This window comes from Alosa sapidissima, chromosome 22, assembly GCF_018492685.1.
Source record: "Alosa sapidissima isolate fAloSap1 chromosome 22, fAloSap1.pri, whole genome shotgun sequence".
Classification (NCBI taxonomy): Eukaryota; Metazoa; Chordata; class Actinopteri; order Clupeiformes; family Clupeidae; genus Alosa; species Alosa sapidissima.
In genome coordinates this window covers 14462964-14482098 of record NC_055978.1, presented here as the reverse complement: position 1 = coordinate 14482098, position 19135 = coordinate 14462964, and the positions used below count along the sequence as shown (strand labels likewise).

General features: G+C 44.2%; 1 protein-coding gene and 1 long non-coding RNA gene across 4 annotated transcripts; both read left to right on the top strand.

Moving 5' to 3' along the window:
• The first annotated feature begins 1194 nt into the window (after positions 1–1194).
• Positions 1195–14085, top strand: e2f7 (E2F transcription factor 7). Of its 2 annotated transcripts, XM_042079371.1 has the most exons (14): positions 1195–1368; positions 2128–2220; positions 2400–2705; positions 3024–3186; positions 3413–3652; positions 5367–5525; positions 5759–5896; positions 6227–6409; positions 6840–6921; positions 8487–8826; positions 10454–10613; positions 11051–11433; positions 12365–12549; positions 12584–14085. In XM_042079371.1, exons 2-13 carry the CDS (start codon positions 2128–2130, stop codon positions 12515–12517), a joined length of 2400 nt encoding a protein of 799 aa, XP_041935305.1. In that variant the 5' UTR covers positions 1195–1368; the 3' UTR covers positions 12518–12549; positions 12584–14085. The 2 variants fall into 2 exon arrangements, with proteins under 2 accessions (XP_041935305.1, XP_041935304.1); XM_042079370.1 differs by having other exon boundaries at positions 12365–14085.
• A 3553-nt stretch (positions 14086–17638) lies between these two features.
• LOC121697725 lies at positions 17639–18676 on the top strand. Of its 2 annotated transcripts, XR_006026536.1 has the most exons (4): positions 17639–18083; positions 18186–18287; positions 18374–18436; positions 18552–18582. It is a non-coding gene; the product is annotated as an uncharacterized LOC121697725 (long non-coding RNA). The 2 variants fall into 2 exon arrangements; XR_006026537.1 differs by having other exon boundaries at positions 17639–18087; positions 18374–18676.
• The last annotated feature ends 459 nt before the right edge of the window (positions 18677–19135 follow it).

Sequence of the window (19135 nt, the reverse complement as noted above, 5' to 3'; positions counted from 1 at the left end):
ATCACTTTAAATCCCTCAGTAATTTGACCTGCTTTGTGATCAGGTGGGACGTGTCTGTGGACATCCTTCTCCATCTATTATATCAACAAGAGATGTAAAACAGGCACCTATGACAATGTTTTCCTGTTGTGTTGGTTTTCCATGTAGTGGAAACACTTTGAATCCTTTATAAACAACTGAATCTTTTCCATAGGCCTAGTCATTATTTTGAACCTTGCACCATCACATGGACATCAAGCATTTCAAAGAGATAGGCAAACAGACAATGACCAGGTTTTCCTTTTTGTTTGTTTCGTTTTTTAGAAAATGCAGACAAAATTCCACATCCATTATTTCATACAGTGACAGGCTGTTGAAGGATCAATGCCCATTAGGCCTAGGCTAGGCCTATATGTGTGTGTTGTGTTTCTGTAGAGTGACGTTGAGGTGCAGGACAACTACAGTAAAACCACACAGGCTTAGACTTCTTTTACTGTCTATGCTTAGAGCAGGCTATGCCACTGTGGGAGAGGGAGTTAAATAGCATAGCATAGGCCTAGTTTTATCAACTGCTGGGTCGTGAGCCATTGCTCTCTCTGTCCTACTTCAACCTTTCTTGCGAATGCATTTGAGAATTTATAAACGGTGGTAGTTTAAAAACAAACATCTTTTTTCTTCGACACATCTGACACACACTAGGCTAATTTCACTGAATGCGCGGCAATTTCTTCAAATAGCAGAGGCTACAGACTCTACAGGCGATTATGTAACAAGGTTTCGGGGATAGCCTTCGGGGCGGGTCCTAGACTCCCCGGTTACACCTCAAATTACAGTTTTTCCCGCGGTGTAAGCGCCAAAAAGAGCCCCTCTGTCATTTATCCTCGCACCTCCATCTGTGTTCCTTCTGCTCGGGTTAATTAGACAGAGTTGTAGTGGGTATGTGGTCTACCCCTGACAACAAAAGCTGTAGTGATTGGCTTTATTAATTAGGTTTCTAGGTGCGCGCCGCAGCTAGTCTACACCAGAGAACTCATCAGGGTGTGCAGCAGACCGCGCCGACTGCCGCGCCAACAAATCCCAGGAGGCGTGGTTAGAACGACATGCTGATTGGTCGAGAGGTAAGAAAGGGGAGCCTCAACACCAAAGCTTGATGGCGATTGGTCAGATTGAGGAACGAGATTCAGAGCGCCAGAAAACAAGCTTGAGCGGGTGTTCTGATCAGCAATGCAACTTCAAGAGTGGTCAGTCATACAGGAGTATCTGAGAGGAGTTTATTATAGAGGGAAAGTATGTCTTGTTGAGGAAGCACAGGGGTAACAGTAGTTATCGCGAATTTGCTAATCGTTGTCTATCGCGTAATTTATAATAAGGAAAATAAAAACGGCGAAGGTAAGTAACCTGAGTATTCTTGATGGCTAATGTATCCCGATATAACGTTAACGTTATAGCTGCTAGATATCTGCCTGTGGCTACTCGGGCGATAGGTCAGGTTAACCAGCTAGTGTTAACTTAAGTCAGTGCTTATTAGTTGAACACTGGCCACATAAGTACAGAGAAATTCTGATCTTTAAAGTTACATTGTTTTTCTGTTGTTTTGCCTATGTATGCGTGAAACATACCATTGCCTAATAATACTTGCTGACAATTGAAGTAATCTTTTTGGACATTAGCTGGGTACCTTGTTAGCTTCCTAGCCTGATTGCTAAAAAGTTACACGGCTAGTTACATTGTCATTTCTGAGCCATGTAATGATTCTTCGAGTGTTAACATTGAACCATTATACAAAACGATTCTTGTTTGATTATTCGTCTACGTTTATGGTGAAAAAGGAATTGACGTGGTTGCTCAGACAAGCACAGTTCCACAGCTAGCCAGCTAGGTAATGCAACCTCACCTAACATTATTTGCGCCAAAATTTACTTACCCCTTATGTTCGACAAGGGCGTAATCTTTGAGAAATAACATTATTTGAATCTAGACACGTTTCCTTGTTACAATGGCTGCACCACAAGTTTATTAAAACTGCATTTGTACAATTTTTCTAAAATCGTCAGTTTTGGCTCAACATTAATCTGAACCTCTCCATTGACTGCCGTTTAGTTCATTGAAAAACTAACACGATTTTTCTTATTGTTCTTGTTTATACAGATGGAAAGTGATTGTCTGACTTTAAGGGACCTGATAAGTCCGCGTAAAGTCAGAACAGCTATTGAGGACAACGTTGGCAAAAATGATCAGAAGGCAAGTACCTTCCTATTTACCCATAGGTGTGGACCATTAATGTTCTTTGACTGACAATGACCTGTTGATTTATCTGACGTACTCTTGTAACAATAGCTGTGAGGAATTTGCTCCTTATGAGAAAAAATACAACATTTGTCAATGTGTACTTCCCCCCTCACATCAATGTATCTTTTTAGGAGAATGTGAGGCTAGAAAGAAGGAAAGTGACTCCTCACAAAAGTGACGCCACATCCACATCTACTAACGGCAAGAAGGCACAAGCCTCTGAGTTCATTCACATCACCCCCATAAAGCATCCTGACAGAGTCCACCCAGACCCCTGGACCCCCACAGCCAACCTGAAGATGTTGATCAGTGCGGCTAGCCCAGACATCAGGGACCGAGAGATCAAGAAAATCCTCTTCCGACCCATTGAGAATGAAGAAAAACTGGTGGTAGTGGAGGAAGAGGAAGAAGATGCAGAATTGGATGACTCCTGCCAGGTACAGTAGTGACATCTTTGCATTCATAGACTCAAGTTTGTTGGACCTCAATCACAACTGAACCCCTCTGTAATCCTTAGTACCAGTTTTTAAGTCATCACTGTGAAGATGTTTTATTCAGACAAGGAATAATACATATTTGTTTCCCTGATGTATGAGACACATCAGTTAGTTTGATCAGGAAATAAGAGAATGTACAAAATGGTGGCAGTGTGTAGTTTAGAATTGTGTTGAAATGTTTTTGTATGTATGAAAAGCTCTCTCTCTCTCTCACTCTCACTCTCACTCACTCACTCACTCACTCACAAACACACATAGTTTGATGTGGTGGAAGACTGTGGGGATGAATTTGAGAAGCGGCCCAGCCGGAAGCAGAAGAGCTTGGGTCTGCTGTGCCAGAAGTTCCTGGCCCTCTACCCTGATTACCCAGCATCCTCTGAAACCATCAGTATCTCTCTGGACGAGGTGGCCACGAGCCTGGGTAAGACCATGCCACTGATTAATTAATCTGTGCAGCAACCCACCCCCACCCCAAACACACACCCCACTCCAGAAACATGGCCTGTGTCAGCTCAATTGGATCCTACAAATCCGTAATCAACCCTGAACACGGTAATAGAGCTGATGCTTGCTTCAGGGGACTTTTTCAATTTAATAGCATTAAAATAACATATACATGTAAATAACTGATATCCTTTGTGGGACAGGTGTTGAGCGCCGGCGCATCTACGACATCGTGAACGTGCTGGAGTCGCTAATGCTGGTGAGCCGCATGGCCAAGAACCAGTACGTGTGGCACGGACGGCCACGCCTCAGCCAGACCCTGCAGGAACTGCAGCAGCAAGGCCGACGCCAGCGCTACCACCTCCAGATGGAGCAGACGACTGCAGCCACGGCGACGCGTGGAGGGGCCACGCAGCGGAGCGAGGAGGGAGATGGCGCTTTCGGTAAGAGGAGGAAGAAGAGGAGGAGGAGGAGGGGGGAAAAAGGAGGAATGGTGGGGGTTTCTGCAAATGAAGGCAGAAAAGAGAGGGAGATAAGTGGAGATGGAGGGAGTCTGGGAAAGTTGAATGAGGCAAAATCAGTGTTTTTGATGGATAACTGTTTTGTCTATCAATTATTTCACCATGGGAACGGAAAGTGAGTCGTCAGTTATCGTTTGGTTAGTGTTCAGCGGTGTGTATTGTTACTGCTGCGTTACTGGGCTATTAATAGCGTCCCCACCAAAACCACTAATACATCACAGTTTAGTGTCCAGGGCCTCAACAAGACACTCCACACAGGTAACCATGTGTCCCTGGTGGTGGCCAGAATCAATACTTCCGGCTTAAGGTAAATAATCCCCACTGCACACAAGCAGTAGACCTAAACACAGAGCTAGTGCCTGCATTGTCGCCATGGTAGCAAGGTATGTGTATGTGTAGCCCAGCTGAGTGGCTAATTAGAAACGGCTAATACTGTGTGCTGTGGAGCAAAGAGTGCTTGGGTGGGTGGGGGGGGGTCCCGCAGCGTCCTAAAAGTCTTGACAGGATTTGACTGATTAACAGAGGATAATGAGGAAGCAGATTATGCAGTATTATCTGTTATTATAAGGTAATGGTTTAACAATAGTGGATATCATTTCTACTGTTTCAGTTGATGCTCTGTGTGCTGTGGAATGAGGAGTGGGGTGAGGGTTGAGGGGGTAGAAGCATCCCAAAAGACTTGATAGGATTTTAGTGATTAAATCAAACTACTTTAGCCGTTATCTTATTTTCTGTGTACCTACCTCTGCAGAGCAGAACGAGAGCATTCCGAATACACAGTTTTTACTTGTTAATGGCTATGGAGGAGCTACACAGCACTCATGATCAAAAAGGAGCCAGACAAACAAAAACTGAAAATCTCAAAATAAACTGTCTGCACACTTAAATCCTTTGCAAGTTTATTTGCCAAGCTTTTGGTCAGACAACCATCCTCAGGGCATACAAACAGCATACAAATGTGCTCAGACACATCAGGACAATCAACAGTTTTTACTGTTAATGGCTAGACAGCAATGGATATCATTTCCACTGTTTCAGTTGATGTTCTTTGGTGGAGTCTTGCCAACGTCTTGCTTAGATCCTGCTAGTCTGAAAAGACAGCTTTAGTTCACGTTTGGAAGTCTTATCGATGTGCTGTGAGGATGCCACTCCACTTAAGGTTTGTTGATAGTAGTCATGGTTTCTACATTTGCAAGCCCTGGCGCCCTGTTAGCATTAGGAGTGGAAAATTGGAGAATCTGTCAAGAGACGACATCTTGTGATTTGGGTGTGGATGATTTGTTGGACAAAACTGTCAAACTATGCATTGATCTCATTCTCTGACAAAAGTATCTAATGTCCTCCCTCCACCTGAGCATACTAAATATACCTAGTTAAAGGGATATTCCACCATTTGTTTAACTCAAGGGGAGGTGGAAAATGAGTGTAATTCCCCAAATGGTGGAGTATCCCTTTAATTGATTTATTAGATGATTAGTTACTCAATCAATTTTGTTTTAATATTACATTCTTTGCTCCTTTTGTTGTAACATCCATGGAGGAAGTACCCATTTTCTCTCTGTTAAAATGTTGTCGTAATTGAAAGTAAAGAGTCTTCTTGACGCGCAGTGTTTTCTTCTCTCGTCCCATCCCTCAGGCACGGCTTGCAGGAGGAAAGACAAGTCCCTGCGCATCATGAGCCAGAAGTTTGTCATGCTCTTCCTGGTGTCCAAAACCCTCACGGTGACCTTGGACATGGCTGCCAAGATCCTCATCGAGGAGAGCCAGGACGCTGCCAATCACAGCAAATACAAAAGTGAGCTCCTAGTTCGCACAATCACACACTGACAGAGACACACAGACACACACAGAAACTGACCCACTAAGTTACTGTTTTTGTTATTACACTACTTCTCTTAAACTGCAGCCATATTGATCCGCATTCTAGCAGAATACTACCATATACAGACAGACACGCACAATGGGAGGACCATCGCGTGGCACTATTGATGTTTAAGTTGACTCTCTCTGTCTGTCTGGTCTCGGCAGCTAAGGTACGACGTCTGTATGACATAGCCAACGTCCTGACGAGCCTGTCCCTCATCAAGAAGGTCCACGTGAGGGAGGAGAAGGGCAGGAAGCCCGCCTTCAAGTGGATCGGCCCCGCCGACTTCCACACCATCACCGGTAACACACGCACATCAGTTGACCTGAGATTTCTTTTGTGTTGATGCCATACTTCTCTTGTTGTTGAGTGCATGCATGATTAGTACCTAATTAATCGTGTAGCGCTGGTAGTCATGTCATGTAGTTTGGACTGACGTAATAATGGAGAAAGTAATAGTTTTAATGTGTCAACATAACTAGATACATTTATGTCGTATAATTTTAGTATATGTAAACATTTCCACTACTCCATTGCTTTGGGCCTTACTATTTCTCTCCAGGTTGATTGGTTCTTTTATTTTTGAGGAAGTGTGATTGGCTAACTGAGGTGTATCTCTGGTTGGTCTGCAGAGGATTCTGTGGCGGTCAGTGGCATCCCCTTGCCTCAGGTCAATGCTGAAGCCCATCTCACGGTGCCAGCGGGCAGAAGGGAGAAATTTACACGCCACGCCTCCTTCCAGGTGGTGCCCACCTCCGCTGCCAACCTCAGACTCACAAGCTCAGCGCCCAGCACACCAAACGGTGATAACTCAGGTATGACACACACACACACACACACACACACACACAGCACTGAACACACACAGACATAAGTATATAACTATGTAACACATACTACAAAAAACACACACGCTATACAAAAACATGAGTACAGGCCAGAAGCAGATATTGCTCATTCTCAACAGAATGGAAAATGTGGTTACTTTCTGACTCACACACACACACATGCACACACACACTTGGCAACAGCTTTGCAGGACATCAAAAACAACGTCGAGATGTTTAATAACTTTGACTTATGAGTTTAATTTGTCAGTGTGGTAGTATTCTATGTTTGGCCTCCACAGTTCCCACAGTCTGACTCCTCTGTGTCACCACACATTCCTGGCTCTTATCTCGTCCAGTGCTCCACATGGTTTAGATCACTTGAAATGATCGACTCTTGCGGTTCCCCTGTGCGCAGGTCATCGGGTCGAACCCCTGGATTTTTCCAGAAAGCTGGGGAGCAGCGCCGCGTGCCGTCTTCAGTTCGGAGAGGCCCCTGGGTGAGTGTGTGAGAGTGTGTGTGTGTGTGTGTGTGAGTCCCACAGACGGTTAGTTTGTGAAAACGTACAGTGTGCTGTCCTCTTCAGAAGGACAAGACCACACTGCATGACATACGGAAACATTGTTCCTAGATGCTTGTGCCTGCAGGAACTGGAAGTGCAAAGGCCAGCATATTACGCAAAAAGCCATGTAGCATTTTACCGCAACTGCAGCATGCTTCTGTTAGCCAATGGCCTATTTTCCACCAGTTACAAAGTGGAAGTATAATGGCCGCAGCTTCGAGCATACGAGCCTCCGTGGCCGTGTTATTGATTCACCTTTGAAGAAAATTCAAGATAACAATGACATTTTATCAGACGTTTGCCTGGAACGTTTGTCTCAATGCTCCACCATGAAAGTATTAACCAGTTGCCCAATTGAACAATGACACTGCGCCTCAGTTTGCAGGGTAAATAATCGATAGCAGTCCCGTTAGATTTGCGTGGAGAAAGTAATCACCCTCACATTGTCTCATCCTCCATGGGAAATTGAGATGGAAGCAGGGCCGTGCTGACGAGAGGAAACGGCTGTGGGAGAGAGGCTCTGGTCTCGCAAGGCCCGCTCCGGGACTTCACCGCTAAGAAGAAGGTCGCACACTAAGCGCTGCCCACATCCCACAAGGCCAAGTGTACTTTTAACGGGCCCCGGTTACGAAGAAGTGTGTAACCCAAACTGCCTCGGTTTTGGGCGATTTGCCCCTGGCGTATGCGAGTCATTTCAACGTTCAGCCAGAACGTAGTCATTTAGCTCTTAAGCGTTTATGTACCTTGGCGAGAGGGGTCTTGGGCAAAGTATTTACGCACGTTGGCAGGAAAGAGACCATGAATGGGTCGGGCAGTGGGTTGCTTATGTTTTACTCTCTACGAGCGTGTGCGTGCGTGCGCGTGTTGCAGTGGAGGCCAAACCACAGCATCTCCCCTCACTGCTGAGGTTGCTCTTGTGCACAGCGCTCACACAGCTCACGTTACTACGACTAGGAAAATCCGCTCTCCGGCCAAAAGCGCTTTCTAGTAAACATGAGAGAATGGTTTTCAGACTCCAAACAAAATGTCAGCTTGTCAGCATGTGTGCATCTACAGATACACTTTTAACGCACATATCATTTGATGCAGATGGGTTAAATGGTGGGTGTCTGTTATAAATTCAAAATCGAAATGGTTGGGTTATAATGCTGTACTATTGACCGTACACAAAGCTACATTTATGTCAGAAGGCAGAGGGATCCAAGGGTTTCATGTATCACTGCACAGATAAAGTGAAATGCTGAGTTAAGTCTGTTTTCATGTATTGGAAAATAATGTGTTCAGATATGTTTCTATTTTTCAAATTTGTGCTTTTTGATACAGGTCCCTTTTTAAACATGGGTATTTCTGTTGTTCGTTTATGTACGCTTTCCATTCATGTCGGCGTTTGAATAATGTCTGTTTGAACAATAAGTTTGTTTTTGTCTGTGCTTGTCGTGAGTGTTAGGTAAAGGGTTAATTTCCCCCCCCCCTCATCTCCTGCATGTCTCTGTGTCTCCCAGTCTGCAGACTCCAGTGGGTCAGCGCTCCCCAGTGGGTCCCCAGGTGGGGTCCCCAGGCCTCGCCCCGCTGGCCCTCCCCATCTCCATTCCCGAGGGGGCCTACAGTGTCCCCACGGCACCTCCCGGCGCCGCCTCCTTCCCCCAGCCCCACCTTGCCTACCTGCCCAGCCTCTCCCAGCCCTCCATCCTCATGCTGTACGGGGGCCCGGCCCCCGAGGGTCAGGGTCAGGGGTCGTCGCCCAGGGCGGCAGAGGTCAGAGAGAAGAGGAAGAGCGTGAATGAGGAGGATGCGGAGCCGAGGACGGCGGGCAAACGAGAGCGACGCGAGGAAGAACAGAAGGTGAGAGACGAGATCGGACCTGACGCATCAGGCTCATCCCACAGACAGAGACAAGCAGACAGACAGACAGACAGACACAGATAAGCAGACAGACAGACAGACACAGATAAGCAGACAGACAGACAGACAGACACAGATAAGCAGACAGACAGACAGACAGACACAGATAAGCAGACAGACAGACAGACACAGATCAGCAGACAGACAGACAGACACAGATCAGCAGACAGACAGACAGACAGACAGACACCGATAAGCAGACAGACAGACATACACAGATAAGCAGACAGACAGACAGGCAGACACAGATAAACAGACAGACTTGCATTTGCATTTCACTGTGCAGGGCGAGAAAGATTTCCCTGCCAGTGTCTTATAATCACAACAGAGCACATGTTTGTTGGTCTCCAAGGGGACCGTTCAGGTCATCGTGAGCCGTGTTATTAGCATGCCAGTGCCCTCTGCTCATTTATGCTCGCTCAGAAGCAACAGCAGTTGCCGGAAAGCTCCTCAGGTCCCCGTGGTAACGGCCATTACGATTCCCAAATTAGCACAAACTCCAGACGTTGTCAGTTAGGCCACACACAGGGTTGCTGCCCTTTATGGTGACCGCATGATTTCAACACACGTCTGAAGGACTCATGTGACCAGCGCTAGAATTTGGACCATTTCCCACTATGGGCGTCTTTTCCTGTAATGGCTGCCATCTCTGCTTGGCAAAGCCTATAAAACTTGAAGGTGAAAATAGCCATTCAAATGAGTGATGAGATTTCACGGTCTCAGTCATGCTAGACGAGGAAAATGAAAACGTTGGTCCTCCATAAAGTTGACAAGTCATAACAGTCATACATGAGTTCCCTCTCACGGTCACAGAGAAATCATGGTTTTAATGTTCTGTCCCCTCTGGTTCAAAATTAACCTACTTCATAACAAGAACCTTTCTTAAATAAATAAATGACACCTCCTACTTCTCTCAAATGAGACTATTAGCATAAAATATTAAGCACTGAATACTTGAATGAATAGAGGCTGTAGTTTAAACTCAATGGCAATATTCTCGAGAAATGGATACAGTTTAATCATTTCTAAAAAGGAGAAATCTACTCAATTAGAGATTATTGAGACATTCCCTCATAGCAATCTGTTTCAATTATGTTTAATGGCCAAGTGATGGAAGTGTGACTGCTGCTTCTCCACATCTTACTGAAGAGTAGGAAATATTGACTGTGAAATTTTTCCCTTTATGTTTTTTAATGAATACACAGTGATCTACATTAATTAAAAAATTATGAGGAGGAGAAAACGGTGGTGACCCTAACGAAAAAGAACTATAGGAATCTTATAGTACTTTGGGACATACTATAGTAGTTCTGTTAAACTGTCATAGGATATTATAGCGTTATTGCTAAATATCCTAGTTTATTAATGACATATCATAATGTGTTATGCACAGTGTTGTAATAGCTCTTTTTTGTAGGAGAAAAACATGAAGTTAATGTTTTGACAGAAGAGGTCTCCATTTGACCATACCAGGGCACTTTGAATCAACAAATAGTCCAGTTGTCTTCACTACTTTTCTCCTTCATCATCTGAAGGATATTTATTTCCTTCTCGTTGTGTTCCACAGGCTGAAGCAGAGGGTGCTCAGCAGGGCCCCAGAGTTTCTACCCACTGCCTGCAGCTCGGCGTGCCCGTCAGCGAGGCCCATTCCCGGGACGAGGGAGAGAGACGTAGCCCTGCGGTGGCCCAACCTGCATCACACTACCTCTACGTTCCCAACTCTGCAGGTAGGAGCATCCCCCCGCAAAATGATCACCTGTGGCTCTTTCAAACCAGCTGATATGGTCCCTGTCGAAATGTCCCAGAGACCATGTAGACAAAATGTTCTGGTGTTTGTAACTGTTGCAACAGTGTTGTCATGCAATGTTAAGCACCATACCTTTAGGATTTGTGGCATTTTATGTGTCAGTGGTGTATGTTTAACGAATAGAACACAAATACGGCTCTTCAAACCTAACCATGTGTAGTGTAATGGATCACAGTGAGTTTACTACCTCAACTATTGTTACTACTGCTATTAGTAAGTAATGAACTATGATGAATAATAGTAATAAAAATACAATTCTATTCGGAACATTTGTGTCTTTACTTATTTGTTCACTTGATTTTGTGAAATGAAAACAAATGAGTCACAATCCCCTTCCTCCCTCTCTCATGTGTCCAGGCCTGAACTTCCTCCTCTCCGCGGGTCACTCTGCAGGCGGCGTGGCCATGTCCCCCGGCGGTGTGGCGCTGTCCCCGGGCGCGATGTCCTCTCTGGCCGTGCCCTACGTGCTAGTGCCCTCCTCCGCCCTCTCCTCCTACCCGGCGGCACTGCTCACCAACGGCTCCGTGGACTCGCACGCCCACCCGCCGGGCATCGGTTTCAACGTGCCGACCATGATGTCGCCCGCGCACTTTGTGGTCAGCCCAGGTGCCTTCGCCTTGGCGTCCCCCTCCACTACGCTGTCCGCCCCGGAGCACTCCTTCCTGGGGGTCTCGGCTATCCCGGCGTCCCCTGCCACGGTACAGAGGCAGCATGACCGCTTGCCTCTCTCTGACCCTCACGTGAGTCAGCCGCCATCTCTCCATATGTTACTGAACTGAATTACTAACTCTAAAATAGACATTCCTATTCATAGCAACACTATGTTCCATGTCAAACCAGGAGATATATGTATTATTTTGTTATAAATCGGGGGGTATTGATGATGTGTTGTTCAATATGGATAGTTTCATAATATGCATTGTGCACTCATTAGAATCTATAATAACAATAAGCACCATCAAGGTCCCCAGCCCAGTACAATGTGGCTTACATCCACTTTACTTACAATGCTGTGCACCATGCAGAAGGCAAACACAAAAAGATACATTCATGTTCCCAGAAGAGTCATACAGTCCAGGAAAGGCCATTAGCGAAACTTGCTGACATCTCTCCGCTGCTAAATCATCCATCACTTTTTTGCGTCGCTGGCAAATGTCATCTTGTTGACTTCAATGGAGGATGATAGAATTGAAGCAATACACAGTCCTGCTTTGAATTCTTAAAGGCTTTTTCGTCTGGACAGCCTTTAGTAAATTGTAGTTGTGCTCATCCGTAGAGAGGGGGATTGCTGACTTGAGCCGATCATTAGCGCACATGAATCACCACAGACCTCCTCTTCCTCTCCCTCTCCCGAAGGCATCCTGCATCCCGCCTTCCATCGATCAGACCCGTCCACAGATTTCTGCTCTTTCTTTTTATGCTTTTGCAAAATGGAGTCATGAAGATTTAAGCATGACAATATGGATGTTAATCAGCTGCTGCTGCTTAGGGGTTTTGGGGCAGAGGGCTTGTAGAGGTTGTAGTGTCTGAGTGGAAATTAAAATGCAGTTAGATTGATATTAGACCTTTGTGTGTGTGTGTGTGTGTGTGAGAGAGAGAGTGAGTTGTGTGTGACAGAGCTGGCTAGAAAGTATGCGTTAGGATCTAATATCTCTCTCTCCCTCTCTACAGACCCCTCTGACCCCTAAGGAGGCCATGGTCCCCGGCTCTAAGTCCTTCTTCCAGACGCCAGGCACCCTGGGAAGCACGCCCGTCACCTTGGAGACACGCAAGCGAGGCTCTGCCCAGAGGAGACTGGACATCGGCAACCCAGTGGCCAACTGAAGGTCACGTGGAGGTTGTCCACCCCCCTACGCTACGCCCCCCCCCCCCCCCCCCCCACACACACACAGATGCCTCCACTCTGGCGGCCTCAGCTGCGGCGTGAAGTGGTGCTCTATGGGACTCCTGGCACTCCACCGCAGCTTCGGTGGTTACGCAGCAGGGTGGACGTGCTGAAAGGGCTTGAACAGCTGCAACGACTGATGCAGGGATTTCACTTGTTAAAGTCTTTTATAGATATCAGATGATCACACTGCCCTCTTGTGGTCACTGTAAAGCATATGAGTGGGGGGTAGGGGGTACATTTAAAATTCAATCCCTGCTTCTAAGCATGACCAAAAAAAAAAAAAGGCTACCTGACCCATTTCCTCTGTTTAAATTGTTACATTATTAATAATTATTCCCCAACATTATTTATATGTGATATTTTCTTAATGGGAAAAATTGAGCACTACTTTTTGAGTTCCAGTAAGGTCTAAAACAGTTCATTTAACCAAGCAAAGCATTATAGGCCAGAAGGTAAACAGTACCTTAGCGAACCTAAAAGCTATGTCTATCAGTGTTAGAATCTTATATTGAACAGGGTAATGTTTTAAAAATATATAGATATACAAAATGGCAGAAAGATTTGTTTTAGGGTTTCTAAAGAGTTTTCCAGGACTGTACTGGTTAGTTATAACGTGTTATATTAGACCTCAAGGTTTCATCAAAACCTCCCATTTCAGGAATGCAGTCCTATTTTTCTAAATATGCAAACACTAGAGTAAACAAAGTAATACAAAGCCTTGTTATTGTCCTGCGAAAGTCAATATTCAAAAGGTTTTTCAGAATGTGCCTTGATTTTATCCTGTGTTGTGTTGTGCATCTTTGTACATGCACCCATTGCTGTGTGATTGTAGGGTTATATCCCATGGGACATGGGTTCCATTGGCTTAGCTTGTGCCATATGTTATCACTTCTGACATTAAACACGTTCCAAGAAGCCTCAGAGGTTAGGAACGTTTAGAGAACCCAGGCATAACGTTTAGAAAACACTGCGTGGCGGTCTCTTCAAGCAGACCCCAGCCAGAGCCACACTAGTGAATGTCGGAACATACTTGAAATGAAGTGACAATGTTTTTCACCTGGCAAGCACCCAGGGTGGCTTATCACTTATCCTAGGTACTGTAAGAAAATGTGCCAAATATCTCTGTCCTGGTGCTTGTGCTTTTGAGTTGCAGGAGGTTTGGTGCATATAGGATGACTGTGTTCACAAAAAATGTGAAAAGATCATTAACTTGAACTGTGGATACTTTTTTTTTACCTAGCCTTATGTTTTGTAGTATTTGTAATTATTAATGTTTGTGTACTCTTGTCAATATGTTGATGCTTCAACATGGCTGTATGTTAATTTAATGCTGCTTTTTAAAACTTCCATTACACTGTTAGTTTATACCCCTCCATCTGCTCCTGCCTAGGTCATATGTACATCCATTCACCACAGTGTTCCTTTTAGAAGAGCCCTTATAACAGTCATGGACCAAACTGGTGTCATATTACAAAACAAACTTTTGAATAAAACTGTTAAATTACATGACTGGTCATTATGTGTCTTTTTTTATTTGATTTCAATTTTAATAAACAATGGTTAAACATATATACACGGCCGTTCAAAAGTTTGGGGTCACTTAGACATTTTTGACTGTAGAAAGAAATGGCTGATCTTTAATGCAATATCTACATTGCCCATTATCAGCAACCATTCATTCAATGTTCCAAAGGAACATTCTGTTTACTAATCTCTGATACCATTTTAAAAGGCTAACTGAGAAAACACTGGAGAACCCTTTTGCAATTATGTAAGTACATAATGTAATCTGAAAACTGCTGCCCTGATTAAAAAACAATGCAACTGAACTCAGCTGGTATTCTGTCTATAATTGAGTGGAATGGAAATATCTAAGTTAGATAGATATACTTTATTGATCCCTAGGGGAAATTCAAAGTCACAGTAGCATACAGACAACACACACACATTCAATAACAGCAGAAAAAGTAATTAAAAGTATATAATATAAAAAACACAACTAAGCAATAAGGACGGTAGAAGATAAAGAATATACTAAATATACAAAATACAAATTATACTAAATAAAACTTCAAAATCAATTCTAAAAAACAGTATCCACATAGTGGGTGAATAATCAATCAGGTGCGCTTGCAATGACTGAAGCAGGGGCTGAGCCTGTGGTTCTCAGTGCATAAGGTAAGGTGCTCTGTGTGAATGAGTGTCATGGTGATGGTGTAAATGAGTAAGTCAAACAGTGCAATAATAAAGTCTATATATCTATATATAAATAACTATATTAAGAAAGGTATGTGGCATGGAGGGAGGGGTTGTGCATATGTGCTAATACAGCACGCAGTGAGGCAGAAGACAAATGTAAAGTGACTAGAAGACAGACAGTTCAAGACATTGGAGGTGGTGAAGAGGCAGACAGACTATGCAGAGAAGTCTATTTCTCCTCTTCCCTTAAGTGATGCATTAAACAGTTCATTGGCCCTGGGGATGAATGACTTCCTCAGTCTGTCTGTTGTGCAAGGCAGTGAGCGAAGTCTCCAGCTAATCAGGCTCTTCTGCTTAATAATAGTGCTGTGGAGTGGATGACACTCATTGTCCAAGATGTTGATCAGTTTGTTCAGGGTCCTTTTGTCAGATATTGAAGTGATGCACTCCAGTTCAGCTCCCACTACAGAGCCAGCTTTCCTTACCAGCCTGTCAAGTCGCCCCGCATCCTTCTTCTTTGTGCTTCCTCCCCAACATACCACTGCATAGAAGAGGACGCTGGCAACAACAGACTGGTAGAACATCCTGAGGAGCTTGCGGCACACATTGAAGGAGCGCAGCCTCCTCAGGAAGTACAGCCTGCTCTGCCCTTTCTTGTAGAGTGCGTCAGTGTTGGCTGACCAGTCCAGTTTATTGTCCAGGTGGAGACCCAGGTACTTGTAGGTGCTTACCACCTCGACATTGACCCCATCAATGTAGACTGGTAGCAGAGTGGGCTTAGATCTGAGGAAATCCACCACCATCTCCTTGGTCTTTGAAGTGTTGAGTTGGAGATGATTGAGTTTGCACCATTGCACAAAGTCTTCCACCAGACTCCTATACTCCTCCTCCCTCCCGTTCCTGATACACCCCACAATTGCAGTGTCGTCAGAAAACTTCTGCATGTGGCATGACTCAGTGTTGTAGCGGAAGTCAGATGTGTACAGGTGAACAGAACTGGAGAAAGCACAGTTCCCTGTGGCGCAACCCAACCGGCGCTCCGGTGCTGCTGATCACAGTGTCAGAGACAGTTCTTCAGTCTGACGAACTGCGGTCGCTCCGTCAGGTAATCTGTGATCCAGGTTACCAGGTGAGCGTCCACACCCATCTGCAAGAGCTTGTCTCCCAGTCTGAGGGGTTGGATGGTGTTAAAAGCACTTGAGAAATCAAAGAACATAATTCTTACAGCACTTTTCCCCTTGTCCAGGTGAGAATGTGTCCTGTGTAGAAGATAAGTGATGGCATCGTCCACGCCCACTTTCTCCTGGTATGCAAACTGTAACGGGTCTAGTGCATGGCGTACCTGGGGTCTGAGCATACCTAAGACGAGTCGCTCCATTGTCTTCATCACATGTGATGTTGACTGAGGTAGTTGTCGCCTCATTGTTCGTGATCACTGTGTGGGGGAGGGGTGCAATATCCAGTGATGGTGGGGGTGAGTGTTGCACTGGTATTGAGGGGGTGTGGGGGGCTGGGGGATGACCACCTTCTTGATGTCCCTGTCAAGGCTGCCAGAGTCGTGGACACCTTCACAGGCACAGGCAATGAAGCGTCAGGCATTGGGTGTCACCGGGATGCAGAGCTGGAGAGACTGGGAGGCTGGAAGTTGGGGGTAGGGCAGGCACGCAAACAAGAGCAGTGCCTGAGTCTGCAGGGGGTGGTGGACAGACCACTCCCATTGGAGATGGAGCAGGGCAGTCAAACCTGTTGTAGAAGTGGTTCAACTGGTTCGCCCTGTCCAGGTCCCCCCTCCACAGAGTTGCTGCTCTTCTTCAGGCCAGTTATAATTTTCATGCCGTTCCATGCCTCCTTCATGTTGTTTTCCTGCAACTTCTGTTCCACCTTCCTTCTGTAGTCCTCCTTAGCCTCCTTCAGCTTGACTTTGAGTTCCACTTGCACGTGCCTCAGCTCTGCCATGTCCCCCTCTCTGTACGTCATCTTTTTCCTATTAAGAAGGGTCTTGGCTGGTTATCCAAGGCTTGTTATTGGGAAAGCAGCGTACAATTCTGGTGGGAACAACAGTGTCCATACAGAAATTCAGGTAGTCAGTTGTGCACTGTGTGACCTCCTCTAAGTCCTCTCCATTCTGTAACACACTCCAGTCAGTGCACTCAAAGCAGTCAAAGCAGTGACAGCAAACTTTTGAATGGTAGTGTATAAGTATGCAAATATGATGGTATAATTAAGCTAACTAATCAATTCATACATTTTGCATACAGTATCGGCCTATATGTACAATGTGAGTGAATTAGCACATTTCAATTCTAAAGTTTCAAATTGGGCTTCTGCATTGCTAAACAATGTCCAGTAGGTGTCAGTACTTAAGAGCAAAGCAAAGGAAATGGACCCAGATAGCTATGGGCAGTCACACCAATATACTGTCACTGCTCTTGATGACTAACCTACAATTTATTAATAATAAAACTTATGAGCTGTTTTTCTGTACTACATTGAAAAAGTAGGTGTATAAGTAAGATACTTTGTCCAATGAAATTGTCCTAGTTATTTAATTCCTATGAAGATAGGAAATTAACAATGTCCATACAATTTCACTTTGGTTTGGGATCATTTGTACTGAAAAAGATAAAGCATTTCTTTAAAAAAAAAAATTTCTCTTTGATTCCAAACCTTTGGGAACAGTAGTGTAGTTAAAGTCTACCAATGCGTTGATAAACACTAGTAAATAATGGATAATCAAGAGAGACTGTACAATTAGACATTCCATTGAATTATTTAACAATTTTGTGTATGTCATAAAGGCACCTTGGAAACATTATGTCATATAGAACACAACATGGTCTAAACATGATGTGAACAAGAACATGGTGTTCTTGTTCACTCTTACTTTAGTTTGTGCAGGAGATAGTTGATTTTGAATTGTTTGGTATTTTTGTGCTTGTGTATGTGGTTGCTTTGTTTTTTGACCTGCTGCCTAGCAGCGCGGCAGGTTGAGGATGGCGACATGTGCAAAATGATTAAGAAGAGAAAATATAGTCTAGAACAACTGACCATAGAATTGGAGGCTTTGGGTGTTCCGCTCAAGACAGAGATAATGAAAATAAAAGCAGGAGGAAGGTCAAAAAGGAGCTATAAAAGCTCCTCATTACAGAGGAATTGAGGAGAGCTACGTACGCTGGACCAGAGATACTTGAGGAAAGAAGACAAAGGCCGACCCTGCCTTTCCCAATTCCAGATGACATAATGAATGTGTTGAAAGAGCTGATGCGTTACACTCAAAAAATAATGTCCTGGACAGCACTCTGAGTGAGTAAGTGTAGACAGGCCATGCAGTGAGAACAATAGAAACAAAAACATCTCAAAATGTTCAGTTGGCTGCTGATTTTAACATTATGAACCTCCCGACAGATTCTGACACTGTGAAGAGCTATGTGAGAGTGGAGAGAGAACATGAACTTAATGAAAATGTGGTTTTGGTGAACATCCTGAAGGCCCTGGAACCTCCTCAGGGTAAGATGTGATGTTTAAGCATCAATACATTACTGTAACAGCATACATAACAAGAACGCATTCTTCATGACTGTAATTTCTTCTAGGTCTAACACTGGTATGTCCTGAGGACCTAAAAAAAGATAAGATGGACAAAATGGCAAAGGATGGTACGTAACAGCAAAAATGATTTACAGTAGCTAGTTGATTAGAAAAAGTAGAAAAACAAAAATCTTGTTTCTGACTGAATTTCCACCAGAACATATTTCCACCATATGCATATAGATGTGAATATAGCAAGTGTGAATATAGGAAGGAACTTAACACTTAAAATGGCCCCTGGTTTGCAAATGGATGGAGGAAAGAAAAAAATGTGTTGAGGCATTCGACCAGAGACAAGCAGAAGGAAAAAAGACATGAAGTCTGTTTCTGGTGTCACTATAAACTAACTCTTCATACTTCTGTTTTTGTGATTGCTGGTTTATTTTTGTTGGTCCTGTTCACAAAACACATCAATAGAAACGTAAATTCTAATCAGTATGTTCACAATTATTTCAATTAAACCTGCAAGTTCTCTTTGATTTACCATCACAGTTCTGAAACATTTATTAGCATCAAGCACTATCAGGCTTTGCAGGCCAATTTTGTCCAGAAACCCATGAAACTGAAGGCCGCACACAATAACAGATGTGTTACTACTTTATTTTGCAGGGCTATAACTTAATTTTTGACAAAAAGTGTAGACTAACACATGTATAAAGATAGCTCCTTCTTTCTGACTGTTTTAGACCTCAAGTAGCTAAAATTACCTTTTTATTTCTCTTCTCCCTCAAATAGTACAGCAGTTTGCAGCCATACAAGCATAATTG

Coding starts and splice junctions, on each gene's coding strand:
- e2f7 (XM_042079371.1), top strand. CDS start 2,128: ATGGAAAGTGATTGTCTGACTTTAAGGGACCTGATAAGTCCGCGTAAA. Junction 6,410..6,839: donor ACCAAACGGTGATAACTCAG/GTATGACACACA, acceptor CCCTGTGCGCAG/GTCATCGGGTCGAACCCCTG. Junction 8,827..10,453: donor GACGCGAGGAAGAACAGAAG/GTGAGAGACGAG, acceptor TGTGTTCCACAG/GCTGAAGCAGAGGGTGCTCA.